Source organism: Cucumis sativus, chromosome 1, assembly GCF_000004075.3.
Source record: "Cucumis sativus cultivar 9930 chromosome 1, Cucumber_9930_V3, whole genome shotgun sequence".
NCBI classification, from domain to species: domain Eukaryota; kingdom Viridiplantae; phylum Streptophyta; class Magnoliopsida; order Cucurbitales; family Cucurbitaceae; genus Cucumis; species Cucumis sativus.
Window position 1 is genome coordinate 18,677,405 of NC_026655.2, and position 18,925 is coordinate 18,696,329.

Below are 18,925 nucleotides of genomic sequence, written 5' to 3' on the forward strand. Positions count from 1 at the left end.
GAGCACAAAGTATGTTTACAGTGACAACGAATCCAATTGGGAAGACAAGCGAATTAGTAAACAGAATTGTGAGTGAGTGAGTGAGAGAGAGAGAGAGAGCACAAAGTATGAAGACAAAATTGGAAATTATTTGATCCGTTTAATATTACAGCAAAGTATATATGAATTTGAAGTTTGAACCATATTGTTGGTTGATACAATAACACTAAGAGAAACGAGAGCTCTAACTAATGACAAACTACATTCTGTATTTTATAAATTACAAGAACAAAAGAATCCTTCATGTTTAGCTGTAGATCAAAATGGGGAGATAGAAAAGAAGAGAATTCCATAACCTCTGCCTCGCTAAGAAGAAGACCCATCAAAAGTCTCAATCCAAGTGATTGACATAGGAACCTCAATAATAATTTAATTCAACCACATTTACTTTTTTCTTATTAATTATTATGCCTTTCTGGAGATCACATGGGTTGAGCAGTTTTATCACCACACATCACGCAGATACCTTCCGCTCGTTTGTAGATTCTTCACCATGCTCTCAGCTTTCGAGCTGTCAAGAGATCCCTGAAATCGACATCCGTAGTTAGCGAATAGGCCTAACAATTGATTGTTCGAGACTGCGTATAAAATATATGACTTTATTGGTTGAGTTATGACTTGTGAAACTACCTGTTCTTGCACGATGGTGTGGAGAGTTCTGTGGACGTCTCTAGCCATTCCCTTTGCATCACCGCATACATATAAGTAAGCACCTTGTGATATCAAATTCCAGATGTCTGACGCCTGCATATTTAAAGAGAGAAAAAAAATGCTTTTTAATATCTTCCTCCATGATGAATCCGAAATCTTATATAGGTTGTTAAGATTGTCTTTTCACCTTCTCTGTCATTTTATGTTGCACGTATTCTTTCGTTGGACCTTCACGCGAGAAGGCGATAACCAACTCGGAGAGAGCACCAGTCTCGACAAAGTTGTTCAGCTCATCCTCGTATATATAATCCTTCAAAAGTAGATAAAAAGCATGAGTTTGAAAATCTATAAATAAACTATGTATTTCTTCAATAGCCGAAGTACAAGCTTGAATCTAGGAACTTGGCATACCATTGCACGGTTTCTGCATCCAAAGAACAATATGGAAGGCCCCAATTCTACTCCAGATTCTTTCAAAGCTAATCTTTCCTGAAGATAAAATATTTCGACTTGTTTATTTTCTAGAAGCGCAAAAGTTCAAGTAGAAGAAAATCAAAGGGGAGTGTGCGAGTTGAAACCTGTAAGAAACCTCTGAAAGGAGCCAATCCAGTTCCAGGACCAACCATGATAATAGGCACTTTACTATCAGAAGGAAGCTTGAAGTTTGATTGCCTCACAAAAATTGGAGCCCAACTGCACTCATGGATTTTCTCCATGGGCACAGAATTCTGAAAAATGCAGAATAATTATTAGATTCTCATAGCCAGAAGGAGGCAATCTATGATATGAGCTGCCAATCACTAATTAATATCTGAAACCAACGAGAAAATTGATGAACTAAATCTCTTAAAAGCAGTCATCAGGAAACAGAATAAAATACAAATCAAAATGAGGTTAGAAATCACTGTGTGTTTGTATCCCCACAAAAAAAAGAAAAAAAACCCTACACCAATTTCCCAGTGGAAACCTTCACTTGTTAACATATCAAGCAAAAAAGATATCCGAGCTATTGTATGATGATCCATAACATCTGAAGTTTAACATGAATCATTTACATAATAAACATCTAAAGATGCTCAGAACTCTAAACATTCAGGACAATTGCTATTCATCTAATATTGGATAACTCTCTGAAAAATACTAGCTTCTCGGGATTATGTCTTTCATTTTACATACCTTCATCCAAGTAGAGCAAATTCCTTTATGAATACGTCCAGTTGGCATTTTGTCATAGACAAGAGCACAAGTAACATGAATTCTAGATGGAGCCATCCTGTTAAAGGCACAAAGATATCGAAGATTCAGCATAAAGAGAACTTTGAAAAGGAGAGAAAGGAAGATGAAAAGAGAGATACATGGATGATAGGAAAGATGCATCGTGCAGTAATATGCCTAGACAAAATGACAATTTAGGAGAAGTGATTTCTTTCCAAAATCATTTCACCAAACAGTCGTCCATTAAATCTTTATTCTAATCAACTCAGCCTAAAATCCTAACTTATATTCCCTTCCTTGCAACTTATCTTTAAGAAATAATAAGCTTTTCCAAAACAATAGAAAATTTAAAAATGTTAGTTTTCTAACCAACTGGAGCAGGTAAGAACTTCTATACATTGCACATTGCAAGCCTCCGTTTATGTAATGAAAATAAACAAATTGTTTGGTTCTAATCACACAAAATTCTCTTGGATATTATATACCAAACCAGTTAAAGAAGTTTCAATAGACAATAAAAAATGCTAAAGGAGAGGGTAGGGAAATTGTAAATACCTTGGAGATGATGATATGGAGTAGAATCGAGGCTGTAAACGTGGTGCAACAGCTGCAAAGAAGACACCAAGTGGAGGCTTGGCAGAAGGAAATTCAGCCATGACTTCAAGCAGGCTTTTCTGGCTACCAACCACAGACTGAGAATATTCATCCTACACGATTTTTAGTTTTTAACCAAATAAGTAAGTGGGTGAGGTTAGAGAAGCAGAAACGTGTCCAATTTATTTTCTGATAGAAATCAATACCTTCCCAGCAGGTGATGCAAGATATCTTAATCGGTCAGCCTCTATAGGATTTGAAGCATGTGCTGCTAATGCGAGCAATGCTGACTGAAAAGGCATAAGTAAGACTAGATTAATCACCTCAGTTGACAGATAGATCTCCCAGTGAACCAGAAGCATGAAGCAACAACTCCAAAACATACCTTTTTGGGTGAATTTAAAAGATCTGCATATCGAGTCAATGCTGTTCTGAGGGTGCAGGATGGAAAAGGAGGTGGTAAAGAGCTTCCACCTAGTTGGGTGCCATCCTCATTATCAGTATGAATGGAGAAATACGTTTCAGGAGACAAACCCAATAAATTTAGAGCCTCATCAACAGTCTCGGTTAAATTTTCACAGTAAACACCAACATGATCCCCTGTTTCATATCTGGTGAAAGAGAACAAACGTTAGAGAATGGTGTTATGCTACTAAATTATAGTACAGACATATAGAACAATCCCAACAATTAACTAGGCTACTTACTTGAGTGCAGACTCAGAAATATCAAACTCTAGATGAGTACAAGAACGATCAGACGCAGGTGTATGGAGCTCCTTTCTCACAACCACATTAGATCTTCATGCAATAAAACAATAAGTTAGATTTTCATTCTACTTCTTTTCCTTATTTCTAAATTTTCCAGATGGGTAAAGACAGGTGCAAGTTAAACTCAAAACACAACACATCAAATTTCTCACAACCTGAATGGATGTTGTGCGTCATGTACAGCATGACCATTTGCATTCATCCAGTTCTTTTTGTCATCAGTTACATCTGAAGGATCATGGAATACCACTCGGTATTCTGATATGGCAGCTGTGTAAGGTGTGGTCACAGTTGCTGCATCATCCTCATCCCGAAGCAATTGATCCAACTCAGGCCACAATGATTCTCGCCTAAAAAAATTAGTAAACCATGAAAGTATGAGTTGCCAATCTTCTTTAACAAACCTCAGCAAACAAATCAACTTTCTCCATACCAAGCAGAGAAGTCATCCTCTATGCACTGATCGTCATCTCCAAGTCCAACTTTTACAAGGCGCTTACCACCTGCAAACAAAATAAAGAATTATATTGGCAAGCGTAATAAACTTATAAAAACTATCTTCAAAGATGCATTAATCTTCGCTTAATCGTGTTCTCAAAGAAATTTTATCATTGCGGTTTCCTAATAAATGAACATCAGAAAGAAGGCAAGAGCATACCCTGAGTCTCAAGCAGCTCATCAACCACTTTTGCAATCTGTTTGTCACCATCCAAAAAAAAAAGTTGAATCTAGTTAGCATAGCAGAATCTGAATCAGACAACGGACAATCAACAATCAACAATTGAAGCCAAGAAATTTGGAAGGAACCATTGAGACCTTATTAAAATGCTCATATTGTCGGTTGCCAAGGCCAAAGACTGCATAATTGAGGTTCTGAAGACATTCCCCTCTCTCTTTACCCTATGAATATGCATATTTAGATCAGAAAAACAATTCTAATGATTTGCACAAAACGAAATATGCCGAAAGAAGTTTTACCTCGGTGAACCATTTATAGAATCTTGCGGCATTATCAGTGGGCTCTCCATCGCCATACCTGCATTCATAAACAATTAACCACTAAAAGAAACTAAAAACAGACGACTTAAACCTTGAAATAAAGATGAGGGATCCAAACAAAAGTTTGAAAGTTTGCGCGTATGCTGAAACTCACGTTGCCAAGAAGAAAACAGCTACAGACTCCTTTTTCAATTTTTGTTCGTATTCATCTTCGTCAGCCCCATAATCATCCTGCGCAAGAAGGTCCAATTCGAAATGTCAGCACCATAGTTCGTCAATCAAAACTAGACTGTGCCAAAATGCCATCCACCAACATCACAGATACAAAATAAGAAAAAGAAGCTTACCAAATCAACAACTCTAAACTTGGCCTTATCGTACCGTGCTTTCGCCTCGTCAGATAGAGCCTGAGAACAATCGCAGTCACTCGTAAGCAATAGCCAAAAAAAAAAAAAAAAAAAGTAAACAAACGAACGAGTTACACAAAATTCTCAACGCCTACGATTGTTTTCACATGCAAACCTTTGCAAAGCCTTCAGCAGTACCAGTCTGCGTACCAAAGAATATCGTAACCTTCTTCTTCCCGTCGTCAACTTCTGGCTCTGGCTCCTTCCCAAGCAACGGCTTAGGAAGCTCTATAGTCTTAACTTTTCGATTTCCGGATCTTCGCCACACAAGAACAACAAAGCAGCCAATCATGACAGCGATCGAGGTAGTTAAGATCGCAACCAGCTCGCGATTCTCGAAAATAACTGAGGCACCCTCGCCAGTCGATTGAAATGAAGAATTAGACGGATCCATCCTGCCCTTAATTATAGCCGACATGAAGTCAAATGGAGAAGCCTTCATAGAACTGGATTCCGATTGCATGATGGAGTCCGAATCCAAAGAAACTTAAAAAACCTCACTGGAATCCGGTGGAGGATATGACCAAGGAATTAAGAAACCACCGGAATCCGGTTAAGAATGGGAGTAACAGTATGGAGTGAAAAATGTGAATAGATGCAGTGAAGAATAGGCCGGAACTCCGGTGGAGGAAGGCGGTGGCAGAAGAGGTGGTGGTTGTGAGTTGGCGTTGAGAGAGAAGAAATAAGAGAAGGGGTGTGTTTATATTGGAAGGGCAAAGAAGCGCGTGAATGAACCAACGCCTACCAAACCCGACCAGTCAAACCCACCTAACACCATACTTTTAACCATGGTTAACGTAACCTTCCTCCCCTCCACATTTTTTAAATTTTTTATTAATAACTGTTCCAAACAAAATTCCAACTTTTTTTTTTAATTGCCCAAAACAGGAAAGAAACGAATTAACTTCGTTTTTAGGCATCACAAATACCCAAAAAAAGAGGGGAAAAAAACCTTACATAACCCATGACTACAAAGTTTTAAATTATTATAGGTATTTGCACCCAAAATTTGTTCCAATGGTCGTCCAATGAGGTACATTAATGCCGTTTCGAAAGATGGTTAATCAAGTTATAACTTTAAAAGAATTAGAAAACTTTAACCGATCTCATAAGAAGTTAAGGAATCGTGTTCTAACCGACTTCAAACTCTTCTATTTATAAAGTTCTCAATCAATTTTGTAAGCTTGAGTTTGGGTATTATCTAGCACTTAAGCTAAAATAAGTCTATTTCATAATTAAAACTTAAATTTTAATATCTAATTGAACCAAAATAATTAATAAGATCGCATCTAGACTTGTCAATTTGCTTCTCTAAAATCAATTTGTGTCCCACCAACTTTTATTTAGTTTCAAATTTAATTATTTAAAATGAGTAAAGGATACATTATGTTATAAAATTAAAATAAGAAAAAAATAATCTCATAAAAGTGAGGGATCTAAAGAGGAAAGTCTCCTATCATAAGAAGTTGCAATAAATAAATAATATTGAAGTAAAGTTAGTCGCAATTCCTACCCCCACATACAATTTCTAATATCCAATCTAAACATTCAATAAATGCATTCAATAACCGACTAAATTAAGCCTTTTCAAACATATTTCAACAAAAACCTACTTTCTCATTTTTCTCTAAACCCTTAATGCATGTTTCTTTAAATCCCTAATCTATATATTTAGTGATTATAATGCATATATTATCGCATGATAATAACCTTAGTAGACAATTTTGGTTTTGGATAAAATTTCTAAGTTATTTCGTCACTCCAAATTGATTGTGAATGATGTGTTAAGTAGTTTTTTTTTGTAAGGTTCTTGTTAAAGAAGTTTTTTTAATAACATTCAAATTGGGGTTCTTGTATTGATATTCTTTTTGTTGCAAATGTTGTAAATATTCAACATTTTTGTTACGTCGTTGTAACTTTTGCAAATGTTGATATCTATCAATCAATGATAGTTAATTATAAATTATAAATTGTAAGAGCTTAAATGTCAAAATTCAATATTTCATTTTTTCTTGAGTTGAGTATGATCCTAACCTTAGCATTCTAATTCGAATCTTTTCCCAATAGACAATTCTCATACTAATTGCACCATTAAAAACCATTCAATTACTACTCTAATTATTTTCATATCATTTAATTTTTGCTCATGATTGGATAACATTTTACTCTATCATCTCAACTAAATTTTCTCTCTCACTGCAAAAAGTTCGGCTCAATAACAACATTCAATCGTTTGCTAATTGATTAAGAGAATGAATATAGATGAGTGAAAATGCAATTGAATTCACAAATAATTTGTCACGTGGTTAACCATCAATCCAAATTCAATTCATCATGAAATTATTCAACACTCAAAGCTAAAACAATCATCTATTTATCTTCCAACAATCTAGCATATTTGTTAGAATTTGTGCTCTAAACGTGTGGTTTGTGTGTAAACAACCCGTTTATTTAATAAATAAATGTCATACATAACTAAAATTCAATAAACTAAAAACTAAGTTATTGGCGGAAGACAAGAGAAGTTATTTAATGAAACTTAAACAGTATATGGTTGACATACTGGTGATCATATATGACTCATTTCATAGTTGTTACAAGTGATTGGATTTGAATTGATTTGATATAAAACCATATCACAAAATGAACTTGATTCAAATCATTTATGTAAAGACATGTGAGTGAGGGTATTCAAACAATGAGATGGTATAAGACCGAAACACGGAATATATAATATATTCTTGTAACAACCATTAACTGAAGGGATTAGTATTTCAAACGATACTACATGTAACTCATCGTCTCAAATCCATGTGAGTTACAAACTTCTACTTACAGGGATCAACCACTAGTTTATTTTTTTTTTTTTTTTTGGTATAGACAGTAACCAAAATCCCATCATTCCATGGATATTAGAATTCAGACCTTATAAAGAAAATTTTTCCTTTCGTCGTGTTTCACGTTGCTAAAAAAAACTCAATTTGTAGATCCCTTTCCTTTTCCCCTCAACCTCCCATTATTCTTTTTTTAAAAAAACAACAACAACAATAATTAATATTAAAAAAGATCTACGGTTCTCATTTGATTTCATCACTTTTCTAAATAAACCACAACCTCTCAATATGCAGTTTTCCTATAAATTATTAATTATAATTGAATTAGATATTTATATGACACGTGGTAATAATGTATTATATATATTTATATCTTCAAAATTCTTATATTAAAAACCTCTTCTTTCTATTGGACCATTCTCAAGTTAATATATATATACATATATAGAAAATCCTAAAATCTCAGTAACTTTGATGATTCTCTTAATTTGGGTATAAATAGATTGTTTATTCAACAATGGCGTCAGCGTCATTCTTTCTTTCACCATATGTACACTGATTAAACCAATTTTCTGTTCTTCCACCACATTAATAATTAGTCAGATTCAACAACTAAATTTTGGATATAACAATGGACGACAAATTGAAATCCTCCTTGATTAAAATTTGTATTGGACAATTATATTATTTGGCTTCATCAATCATCATCCATCCCATTCCCAGTTACAAACAAAATAGCTAAAATAGCAAGATTGTGTAATTGGCTACTTAGCTTATACATTTAGAATAATGGATTGTGAACCAATTGGTATTTGACACGTATGAATTGAGAGTAAATATGGAAACGACTTTAAACCTATGCGTTGTAAACTACAGCTTATGTGTATGTCAGATTACCAAATATATGTTGTTAATTAGCCTGAATCACATCAATATTAAATATAATATGGGATTAGTTTGGTTAATGATGATTAGAAAATAATTATATTATATTGTATTGTATTAATGGAGCATTTAATCGTTTCACAATTTATAGTAAATGTTCCGAAAGAGGAGGTAATGCCCCTTTGCATGTAGGCTTTCTTCTAAGAAACAAAAACACGAAAAGACGTGATTTCAAAGTCGTCGTTCTATTACCAATCAATACAATTGAGATTTGTTCGTCGTCCAAAGCAATAAACAAATAACATTTTTGGTTATTTTCTAAACAACACAAATTAGTAAACTTTTTGTTTTTTATGTAATTTATTTTTAGATTGAAATTTTAAAGTATAGATTCATTACAAATTTAAAAACCATTTCAAAAACATAATCGGCAATATCGACTAAACGTATTTGTTGAAATCGATAATCTTAAAATAAAAAATAGAAGTTGAGTTTTCTATCAAATAAATCTTTTATTTAATTTTACTATAAGTTTCTATCTTTTAGTTTTTGTTTAAATTTATTATTGAAACATGTTTCAATGTTTACCTTTTTAACTTCTATTTTTTACTATTTTCTATTTAATTAAAATAATTATAATTAAATTTTAATTTAAATCTTAAATTCATAGCTATTTTAAATTAATTGACATTAAAAGTATAAATTTTGAAATCTATATATTAAATTAAATTAGTTTGACACAATAACAATATTATAAAACCATACCTAGTATTAAATTGAAATATGAACTTAAATCATTAAAGAATAGATTTCGTGTAGTAACCATTTCGATCTTTTAGAAAAATCTAAACCTATTTCATCTTCATCTTTTACTATGAAATTACATCTTTATTTTAGTAAAATCGAATTCTTAACCAAATTAAAAAGATAAACAAATTTTACAATATAAAAAGGATCCTAATAACAATCTATTATGAACTAAATGTTACATTTAATTAAGGAAAGATTAATCTATTCTTAATAGGGAAGGAAAAAACTCATATCTCTCCCATATTCTTGAATAATTAATATGCTATAAGACTAGTTCATATCATACAATTTAGTTTTAATAATATTGTAAAACACCATCACATTCACATGAATTTGTTAAAATAAACTATAGAAGTATATGTATGACCTACTAATACTATATATACGTTAATTATAATATATGTACGTCAAACTTAATATGAATTTAAGAATAGTCAATGTCGATGCTATATATATATATACTTAATTAGCAACAATCATTTTAAATGTCTATGCTAATACTATTTTTAAATATAAACAATATACACCCAAAATAATTTTTATATCTCCAAATAAGTTAGTGAATTTTAAATAAATGTTTAATAGACTAATAATGAAAATGAACACCTGAATATCTAATTGAGGTATTAAAGACTTTATTATTCCTTAAATTGAAGGTTGAAAATTAAAAGACTATATTTGTAAATTCACTTTATTTAATTATTTATTTTTGTAAGAATTTATTTGACCTCAAACTTTATTTGATTTTAGTTTAGATCTTTTAAAAAAAGTCAATTTTAATCTATATCTTTTTAATCAATCTTAAGTTTAGTTATACTCAATTTAATTTGGTTATTTTTCAAAAAAATATATTTATGGTATTATTTTAGCATTCTTATTATAAATGTTGAAAATATATTTATAGGTTGATTTTCTGTTATTTAACTAATTTAGGTAAAAAAATTAACTTTCAATGAGTAAATTTAGTATTTATTAAAAGAAGAAAGATTTTAACTAAATAATCGATAGTATGTATATTTAAATTAAATGTTGAAAAATTTTAGACTAAATTGTCATTTTAACTATGAACATATACGGGCTATATTCATATTAAAAAGCGAGAAAAAAAAAAGTACATTACTAGTTCGAAACTCTACCACATTCTTTTGGTCCATTAGTCAATTGGGTACTTATTGTATCTTTATCATGATAGGGATGGATTATTTTTGTTGCCTTTGTTGTCATATTTATTGAATTAGTTGACTATATTGTATTCTTTTTCAAATACACCTCATTTTTATAAACCACTTTTTATAATCTAGATTTATATTTAATTTCTAATCATTAAACTTGTAGGATCAAATTTGTAAGTTTAGTATAAACATCTGAATTTGTGCTCATTTGTTATTTTAACTATAAAAGTTATTTAATAAATCTATGAATTTTTAATTTTGTTTTATCGGATTAACTTGTTAACGTTGAGAGTGATTCCCATGAGGTTTTGTACAAGTGACTTTTTTTTAAATGTTCAAATGAAATTTGGCTCAAGATTCAAATGTGATTGAAAAATAGCATTTGTTTATGTTAGTTGCATGTGTGACAGTACCATATTGTCCACAAAATTGTGCGTGTAGGCCTAGCGCTCAAACGAATTCTCTATTTAATAAATTTAAACTATATTTATTAAGTGTCAAACAACGATGGATGTTATACATTTAGTTAGCAACAAGCATGGTAAATGTCCATGCTGATACTATTTTTAAAAATCAAACCATACAAGTAAAATATGTTTGAATTTTAAATAAATGTTGAAAATTAACAAATAAAAATCTAATTAAAGACTTATTATCCCTTAAACTGGAAGTTGAAAATTTTATTAAATATATTTTGAAATTTTTATTAAATATGAAAAATAAAATACTAGACTTGTAAATTCGATCATAATAAGTATGAATAAAAATGGCACATACTTCAAATTTTATTTGATTTTAGTTTAGGTAATTTTTTAATTTTAATGCAATTTATCAATAAAAATGGCACATATGAATAAAGTATTATGATTTTTTTCTAAATTTTTCTGTTATCTAATGCAATTTCTCAAAAGATAAATGTACATGACTGTGGAAAACCTTTCACATCATTTCGGTCCATTAGTTTGTCTACATATCTTTACGATGATAGGGATTGATTTTTTTGTCATTGTTGTCATATTTATTGAATTATTTTGAGTTGACATCATTATATTTATTTTCAATGCACATAATTTTTAGAAACTACTTTTTATTTATCTAGATTTAAATTTAATTTCTAATCGGGACAATTTTTTTAGTTTAGTATGAACGTCAAGATTTGTTTTCATTTCGTATCTTAATCATAAAAACTATTTAATAAGTCTCTAAGTTTTTAGTTCTATTTTATCGGATTGGCTTCTTGTGACTATACACTAAAACATTGAGAGTGATTTCTATGAAGCTTTTGTAACGAGGAAATTGCATTAAATGATTTTTTTCTAAAGAAAAACAGTTCGTAACATCTATTTTTTTTACATATTGCAAATTTGGCAAATATGACGGTAATCTGTTTTTAAATTTGATATTTATGCAATTTTGAAAATGAAAGTGACATAGACTTTATTATCATATGTTTTTTTGCTATTTTTGCAAACTCCCATTTGTATGAGATGCTTTTAGAAGTTCAAATGAAATTTAGCTCAAGATTATTCGAATTTGATCGAAAAATAGCCTTTATTTACGTCAATTGCACGTGTGAAAGTAGTGTTGTCCACAAAATTGTGTGTGAGGGTCTAGCACTCAAATGAATTCTTGCTTCTCATGATTTAGCTTCTCGCCTCTTGTTCTAGCTCCCTTTAGACAAAACTATATGTATATATATATAAAAAAAAATCATCCATATATTTTGTGTTCAAGCTTCTTACTTATTCCTTTTATTTCTCATCGGACATAACTACAATTTTTTTCTCTCGAAGAATGATGACACAAAAGATAAGAAGACAGATGTATAAAAAATATAGTTTTTTCTCTCTTTTTCTTTTCAAGATTGAGCGGCTCCAAAATGAAAAGAAAAAAGTTAAAGAGATAATAAAAAATTTCATCTCGACCTTTAGAAAGGAGCTCTATATGTGTTCCTTCTGATATCTATCATCGCTAACTCAAAATAATTATATCATTTGAGATCATAAATAATTCTTCTTATTTTATTACATTATCACACGAACCATGCAATTTCCAATGCCTTGCTATAAGAACTTTGGATTTTAGGTTGGAAAACATAATTAAATTTTTGCTCTTCTTTCTATCCATGAGTTTATTTTGTAATCTTCCTTTTTTTAAAAAAATACATTTCCAAAATTAAACCTAAATTTTAATTAAAATAAAAACTAGACCTCACTAGTAACCCATCACTATCTTTTTTTTTTTTAAGGTGAAAACTTGAATGTATACCAAATTCTAAATAAAACAAAGGTGTTTAAATTCATAAAAATAAATTAGAATTTGATTTACTTTCTTTAACTTATAAAAGTGATACTCAACGTTTTGTAAAACTAATTAAGAACAGAAAAAGTAGTTAAGAAAAGAAAGGTGTGAAGGAATTATTAATTAATGGCGTGATTAACATAATTTGTGACTAATCTCTCAACTTTCTCGCCCGCATTTTCTTAATCAATTCTTTAATTGCCTTAACAAACCCACCCTAATGCCCATAGTTATCTTAAGAATAACATTCATTTTAATTATATATAATTTCATTGCTTTTCCTCCATTTGATTTGATTTGAATTCAATTCAATGTAGTGAAGTCAATGCCTTACTAATTCAAACTTCCCTAATTAATTTACTTTTCCGCTCACCAAATCATTCCAATTTTCCTATCATTATTTAATTCCTCCACCCTTTTCTTTTCCTAAGAAAATTTACTTAATTAAATTCATTCATTTGTTTATTGAGTTATAAAGTATATTATCATATTCGTATTAAGAAATATGTGCTTGGATGGTTAGGTTATAAAACGAATGGTTTTGAATATTTTCTAGTCAAATTTTATAAGGTTTATTTAGTCGATAAATATGTAATTTTTTAATAATGAAAAAATAATCAAACCAATTCAAAATTTCATAATAAACAAATGTAAAAATTAGCCGGTAAGAACGTAACTCAACTAACACTAGGGAGAAGTAAAAAAAAAAGGTTAAGTTCAAATTCTCAGACCATATTTATATTTAAAAAAATTAAAATTAAGTTGCCGAAATAAAATGATGCAGTAAAATAGAAAAGAAATGTGTGGCTGAGAGGAAATTGGCAGCAACTATGGTTGGGGAGTTGGTGGGAAAGTGGGTTGGTAAATGAGGGAGAAATTGGTAAATTCACACCTCTTCATGAAATAAGAAAAATGGAGGAGAAAAGTGGTCAATTTGGTGCCCCCCAAATGCCCCTTTGAAATAATCACAAAAATCATTCTTCATTGACAAACAAAATTCAATTCTTTATAACTACCAACCACCCTTCTCCTTCACATTTTTTTTCCTCCTAAAGTCATAACTATAACTATTCCCACATCACTTTATAATAATTGATGCAATTAATTAACTATAGTGTTTAAGTAATTTATATTTGTGTTAATTTAGAAGAACGATGTATTTATAAGAAATTGTAATTTCATTTAATTTTTTTAAAAAAATAATTGTATATAAAAAGGATAAAGATAAAAAATAATAATAAATGAAGAGGTAGAAAATTAGAGTTGAATGAAGCGGAAAAGGGATGCACTATGCACTGTATGTTTCTCTTTAATATGGCGTTAGTGTGCGTTGGATTGTAGCTGTGGGGGAACTTCACATCCACAAATTAATACACAAACGTTGCATCCCTTCATGCAATTGCCTTTCAATTCATTTCCACCAAATATCTTCTAAATAATTTAACGCAATTTTCAATCTTTTATCTCATTTCACTACTTTTTCTTCTCTCTCTTTAAACACGCGATGATTAGTTTTTGGACTTTTCTTCCCTAATGCTTTTAAGTTAAAACATAAATTAAATCATTTATATTACAAATTAGAGTACTTAGAGATATGTGATTTCAATGCCTTTACAACCAGATTCTTCTCACTTTTTTTAATTTAACCGTATGTTTTTTTTTGGTTGACATTGCAAACTTTTTACTAGAATTGCATGTGTGTGTTATCTTTTGATTTTTTTAGAAAGATATGAATATCAAATATTTTGATTATTAATATACACTTTCTATCATTATTTGAGTTACATTCACTTTAACATAAATTATTATTCAATTAATAATACACGTGTTGGTGGCTAAAATGTTACACTATGGCGGTTTCGGGTTGAGTAATATTAGTTATTTGACTACACGTCTACACATGTGGGTCAATGCATTGTAAAGAAACCATTCAAACTCAAGAGTTGGGTACGACATGTCGCAATGGGAAAATAAGGGATGATACGACTAGCTATGTAATCATTGGGCTAAGCCCATTAATAGTAAAAATTCACAAGCCCAGATGAGCAATATGCTCTTACAAAGCTCGGCCTTGAATTCCCATGTTTTATATAAAAGCCCACTTAACGCTCAAAAAGGGCAAAATGGGTTTTCAAAATAGAAGATTTTGGCAAATTATTTGCATAAATATAAAATTTATTATACTTTAGTTTTTTTACTAAAATGTAAATAATGTAAATTATTGCATCGGCAGTAAAAATAAAAATAAAAATAAAATGAATTGAATATTTCAATTAAGAATTTTTTATCTCTCCAACTTGAAGCAATTATTTATTTGATTTTTAAAGTTAAAAAATGGACAAATTTAGTCGATTTCGACTGGTTCTTAAATACATTTTAATGTATTGACGACAACTAAATGATGTAGTGGAATTGCTTAATCTATTTTCAAACAAATAAGAAAAATGTAACGTAGAATTAAAAAAAATTAAAATAAAATATGTATAGATTTGGAACACATCTACGATGATGGATGAATATATCTAATTTTCTAGCCGCCAAAGAATCACAACTAATCTTTTGATTATTTTTATAAACAAATGAATGTGAGCTCAACTAACATAGACAAGAATATCCACAAGGTGCGACAAATATAAAAGCTTGACAACCATACCACTTTAAGTTAAGTAGAAAATTATTATTTTACATATCCTCGAGTAGGTCAATATATATATATACATAATGTTATGCAAATTGTATTTAGATATTGTGAATTCATCATCTTGTTACCCTTTCTATTATACATTATTCAAGTAAGACTTTATAAACTTACTCCAATATGTCGTAGATAATTATATTATGATTGTAGTTATTTTCCTTAGAGTCGATTCTAAAAAGATCATGGCCAGTTTTAAACTCGTTAACGATTACAACACATATGTTTTTTTTATATATATATAAGTTAGTCCATTAAAAGTAATTGACTTGTGTGAGTATAAGAATTAATATCAACAATTTTCAAAATTAATGCAAGTTGACAAATACAACAAACATAAACATACATATAACTTATTAAAATTAAAGAACAACCTGAATAGAATTACTCATTTTGTCTTCTTATATTTGACATTTTACGTACAATCCAATCTAATACCAATTAACAAACTTACAACTCTCTAATTTGGTCCGATTTGATGGACTTGAAGGTGTGTTAGTGCATGCCATGGAAGGACGCAAATGGGAAAAAAATATAAATGAAATAGAGAAAAATGGAAAAAAGTGTTTTTTTTTAATTATTATTATTTATAATTTATAGTTTTACTGTAAAATTATATGGTAAGTTTCAAACTTCTTTAAACAATAAAATTACACCGTAGCACTATTTCACCGAGTATGTACTATTTAAAGATTATCTCATACCATTATTTTATCGAGTACGTATCTTTTAAGATGTATAAAAGATGAGTGTATATGTACGATAAATAAAAAATAAAAATATTGTTGTTTTAAAAAGGACGAGTGAAAAAGAATGATAATTAAATTATTGAAAGTATCATTACCTGCACGATAAAGTGGTGCCATGAGAAAAGTCTACAAGTAAATATACTGATTTTTCTTGAGGGAAGTTCTCTTTGTTAAAAGCTAAAAAAAAAAAAAAAACTTGGAATATAGGTGTGCACTCATTCATTACGGAGCTCCTACCATACTCAATCACAAGTTGCCACGTGTTATTTTAAGTATTGAAAAAAAAGTATTTAAACCATTTTTTTCTTTTATATAACATAAAATAGGAAATGTAAACGTAAACGAGTTATGTCTAGCCTATTGTGGTTAAGCGCACCACTTAACCTTTGTAAACCAGAAATAGAGTTGCCCACCTCGCCTTCCAATAATAAAATTTGGTGAACAAATGAGAGTGTATATGCTTTATCAAAATCTAATATCTTTTTTGTCGAATATATGATCAAACCATGGGTTGACCAACCTCAGTCAGTCGCATGAGTACTTTGTTAACATTTTAAACACAAATACTTCATTTTGATTTCACAAGAAAACTAATTTAGAGCATTGTCGTACCAAACCAAATCCATCAACCCATAAAAAATGACAATAGTTTCTATAACAGACGAATGATACTTAAAAGTTTATTATTTATTACTTTCGTTCAATTAAATCTTTTATCTTTTTCAAAATATTTTCTCTAAATTTTGGATAAAGAATCATCTAATAACGTAATATACTTCCACTTTGGACAAATGCATCATATTTTGAAGAAATCGTCAACATCAAATATACTAAATCGTATAAGATTTCACTTGAAAAGTCACAACCACTAGACAAAGAGTAATTCAAAAATTTATAAAAAAGAAATGTAGGAATAAAATAGATACGTAAATATTCTCCCTACATAACTCTTTTTAATATAATAAAGTATCATCTACCATAAAAAAATTATACCCACGTCAAATATATTAACTTTTTAAATCTTTCCATTACTAATATATTATATAGGTTAGCATTAACATAGAAGGCAAAATTTCTTCACAAAAATCATTGTTTACCAAGAGGATTATCCCTTGAAACATAAGCCAATCTACCTTTTTGCATGTTCTTATAGTTAACCACTTATAACATAGTCAAATCATATTGCACAAATAACTAGATCACCAAATAGGTCAAAACTAATAAAGTATACTAAATTAATGAAATTAAACTTTAATCAGATTTAACTTTATCCTTTAATTTAATTATTTCAATCTAATCTCCAATATTTGGTCTAACTAGGCCGCCTTTAATATATCTAAGCTAAAGATAATAAATATATTACAACATTATTGGGTAACTTTGCAGTGGAAAAGAGAGGAAATATTTTTTTTTTTGTAATTAAGCTCAAGCTTCTTGTTGACAAGAGAATAATTAAATATAATAAAGTTTGGAAAATGTCACACCTAATGACAAAGAAAGTGACGAGGTTATGATATATTATATGGTAATAATTTGACCTTATAGCTAATTAATTAATGGATTATATTATTATGATTAAGGAAGAATGGAATTGGATTTTTCTTTTTTTAATTGGAAGAGTACAAAAGAAGAATCCAAATAATGATGATGTTTCTTATGAAGTGGTTATCATGGTTCTAAAAGATCAAGAGATAATGCATATACTTTATTTGACAAAAATTAAACTAATCAATTATATAGTCGTCGGAACTAAAAATAAATCAATTTATAAAAAAGAAATTACAAAAGTATAATTCCACTTAATTATACTCAGATTTGAAGTTTAATTATTTATCTCTATAGCCTCCAAACATGATTTTATAGCTATTGATATGTAAACCGTCTTTCTTATTTCACTCAATTTAGTTGTTGTTATTTATAAGTTATAAGTTTAGTCTATGAAATTTAAAATATGTATCTATATGATTTTTTAAGATTAGTTTATGTTTAATAAATCTAATATTTTGTGATAGATTTTAAAATTTTAAAAATTAATTAATGTATTAGATACAAATTTAAATTTTATATTTAAAATAACTTAAACTTTCAAGTTTGTCTATTTGATTTTCCAATTTATAAAAGAGAAAGAAAAGAAAAAAAATTAGAGACTAAGAACCAAAATACATTTTTTTAAAATATTCATTTTTATTTGATTTTTTTTTAAAAAAAGAAAGTGGTTTAAAATAAACTCAAAAAATTATTTTGAGTAGTTGTGTATTTTAAATTAAATACTTTAGAATATATTACGAACTATAAATATCTATATAGACCAAATTGACTTTAACGAAATAATTAATGGTTTTTAAGAAAAAAACATAAAATTACAATACACATAATGACACTTCAAATATTTGATTATGTTAATCACCTTTTTTTATTAAAAGAAAAAATCTAAACAACAACAACAGGATTCATATTCAAATTGATGACACACTAATACACTATAATTTTAATGTTGGACTCCCTAATGCAAGTTAAGAGAGTTTATATAATATTTATGGGGACATAGTTTAGTCATATATGTATGGAAGATTACACAAATTGAAGGACTCAGAGAAAATGGTGGGAATTAAAAGATGTAAAAAGGAAGCAAAGTTAGGTGGAAAGTCTTAAGGGTTAGGTAATTGGCAATGCAAAGCCAAAGCCCCTACCTCTGATCTGCCCCTCAACAATGACCATTATATTTTACTTAACACGTAAGAACAAATTTCTTTCTAGTTTTTTAATTAATTCATTTCCCACTAACAAAAAAGAACAACTCCTCA

The 18,925-nt window shown here is 29.4% G+C and overlaps 1 protein-coding gene across 1 annotated transcript; it reads right to left on the minus strand.

The window, feature by feature from the left end:
- Positions 1–106: 106 nt before the first annotated feature.
- Positions 107–5,362, minus strand: LOC101219498 (NADPH--cytochrome P450 reductase 2). Its single transcript, XM_004146269.3, has 18 exons — positions 4,791–5,362; positions 4,616–4,675; positions 4,423–4,499; positions 4,248–4,305; positions 4,086–4,169; positions 3,928–3,964; positions 3,703–3,772; positions 3,425–3,619; positions 3,207–3,299; positions 2,885–3,110; positions 2,706–2,789; positions 2,461–2,612; positions 1,867–1,963; positions 1,269–1,418; positions 1,102–1,179; positions 878–1,000; positions 670–783; positions 107–564 (listed from the first exon to the last, which is right to left on the minus strand). The coding sequence occupies exons 1-18, from the start codon at positions 5,136–5,138 to the stop codon at positions 484–486; spliced, it is 2,127 nt and encodes a 708-aa protein (XP_004146317.1). The 5' UTR covers positions 5,139–5,362; the 3' UTR covers positions 107–483.
- Between the last annotated feature and the right edge of the window lie 13,563 nt (positions 5,363–18,925).

Coding starts and splice junctions, on each gene's coding strand:
- LOC101219498 (XM_004146269.3), bottom strand. CDS start 5,138: ATGCAATCGGAATCCAGTTCTATGAAGGCTTCTCCATTTGACTTCATG. Junction 4,170..4,247: donor TCTATAAATGGTTCACCGAG/GTAAAACTTCTT, acceptor GCATATTCATAG/GGTAAAGAGAGAGGGGAATG. Junction 3,965..4,085: donor AATATGAGCATTTTAATAAG/GTCTCAATGGTT, acceptor GGTGACAAACAG/ATTGCAAAAGTGGTTGATGA.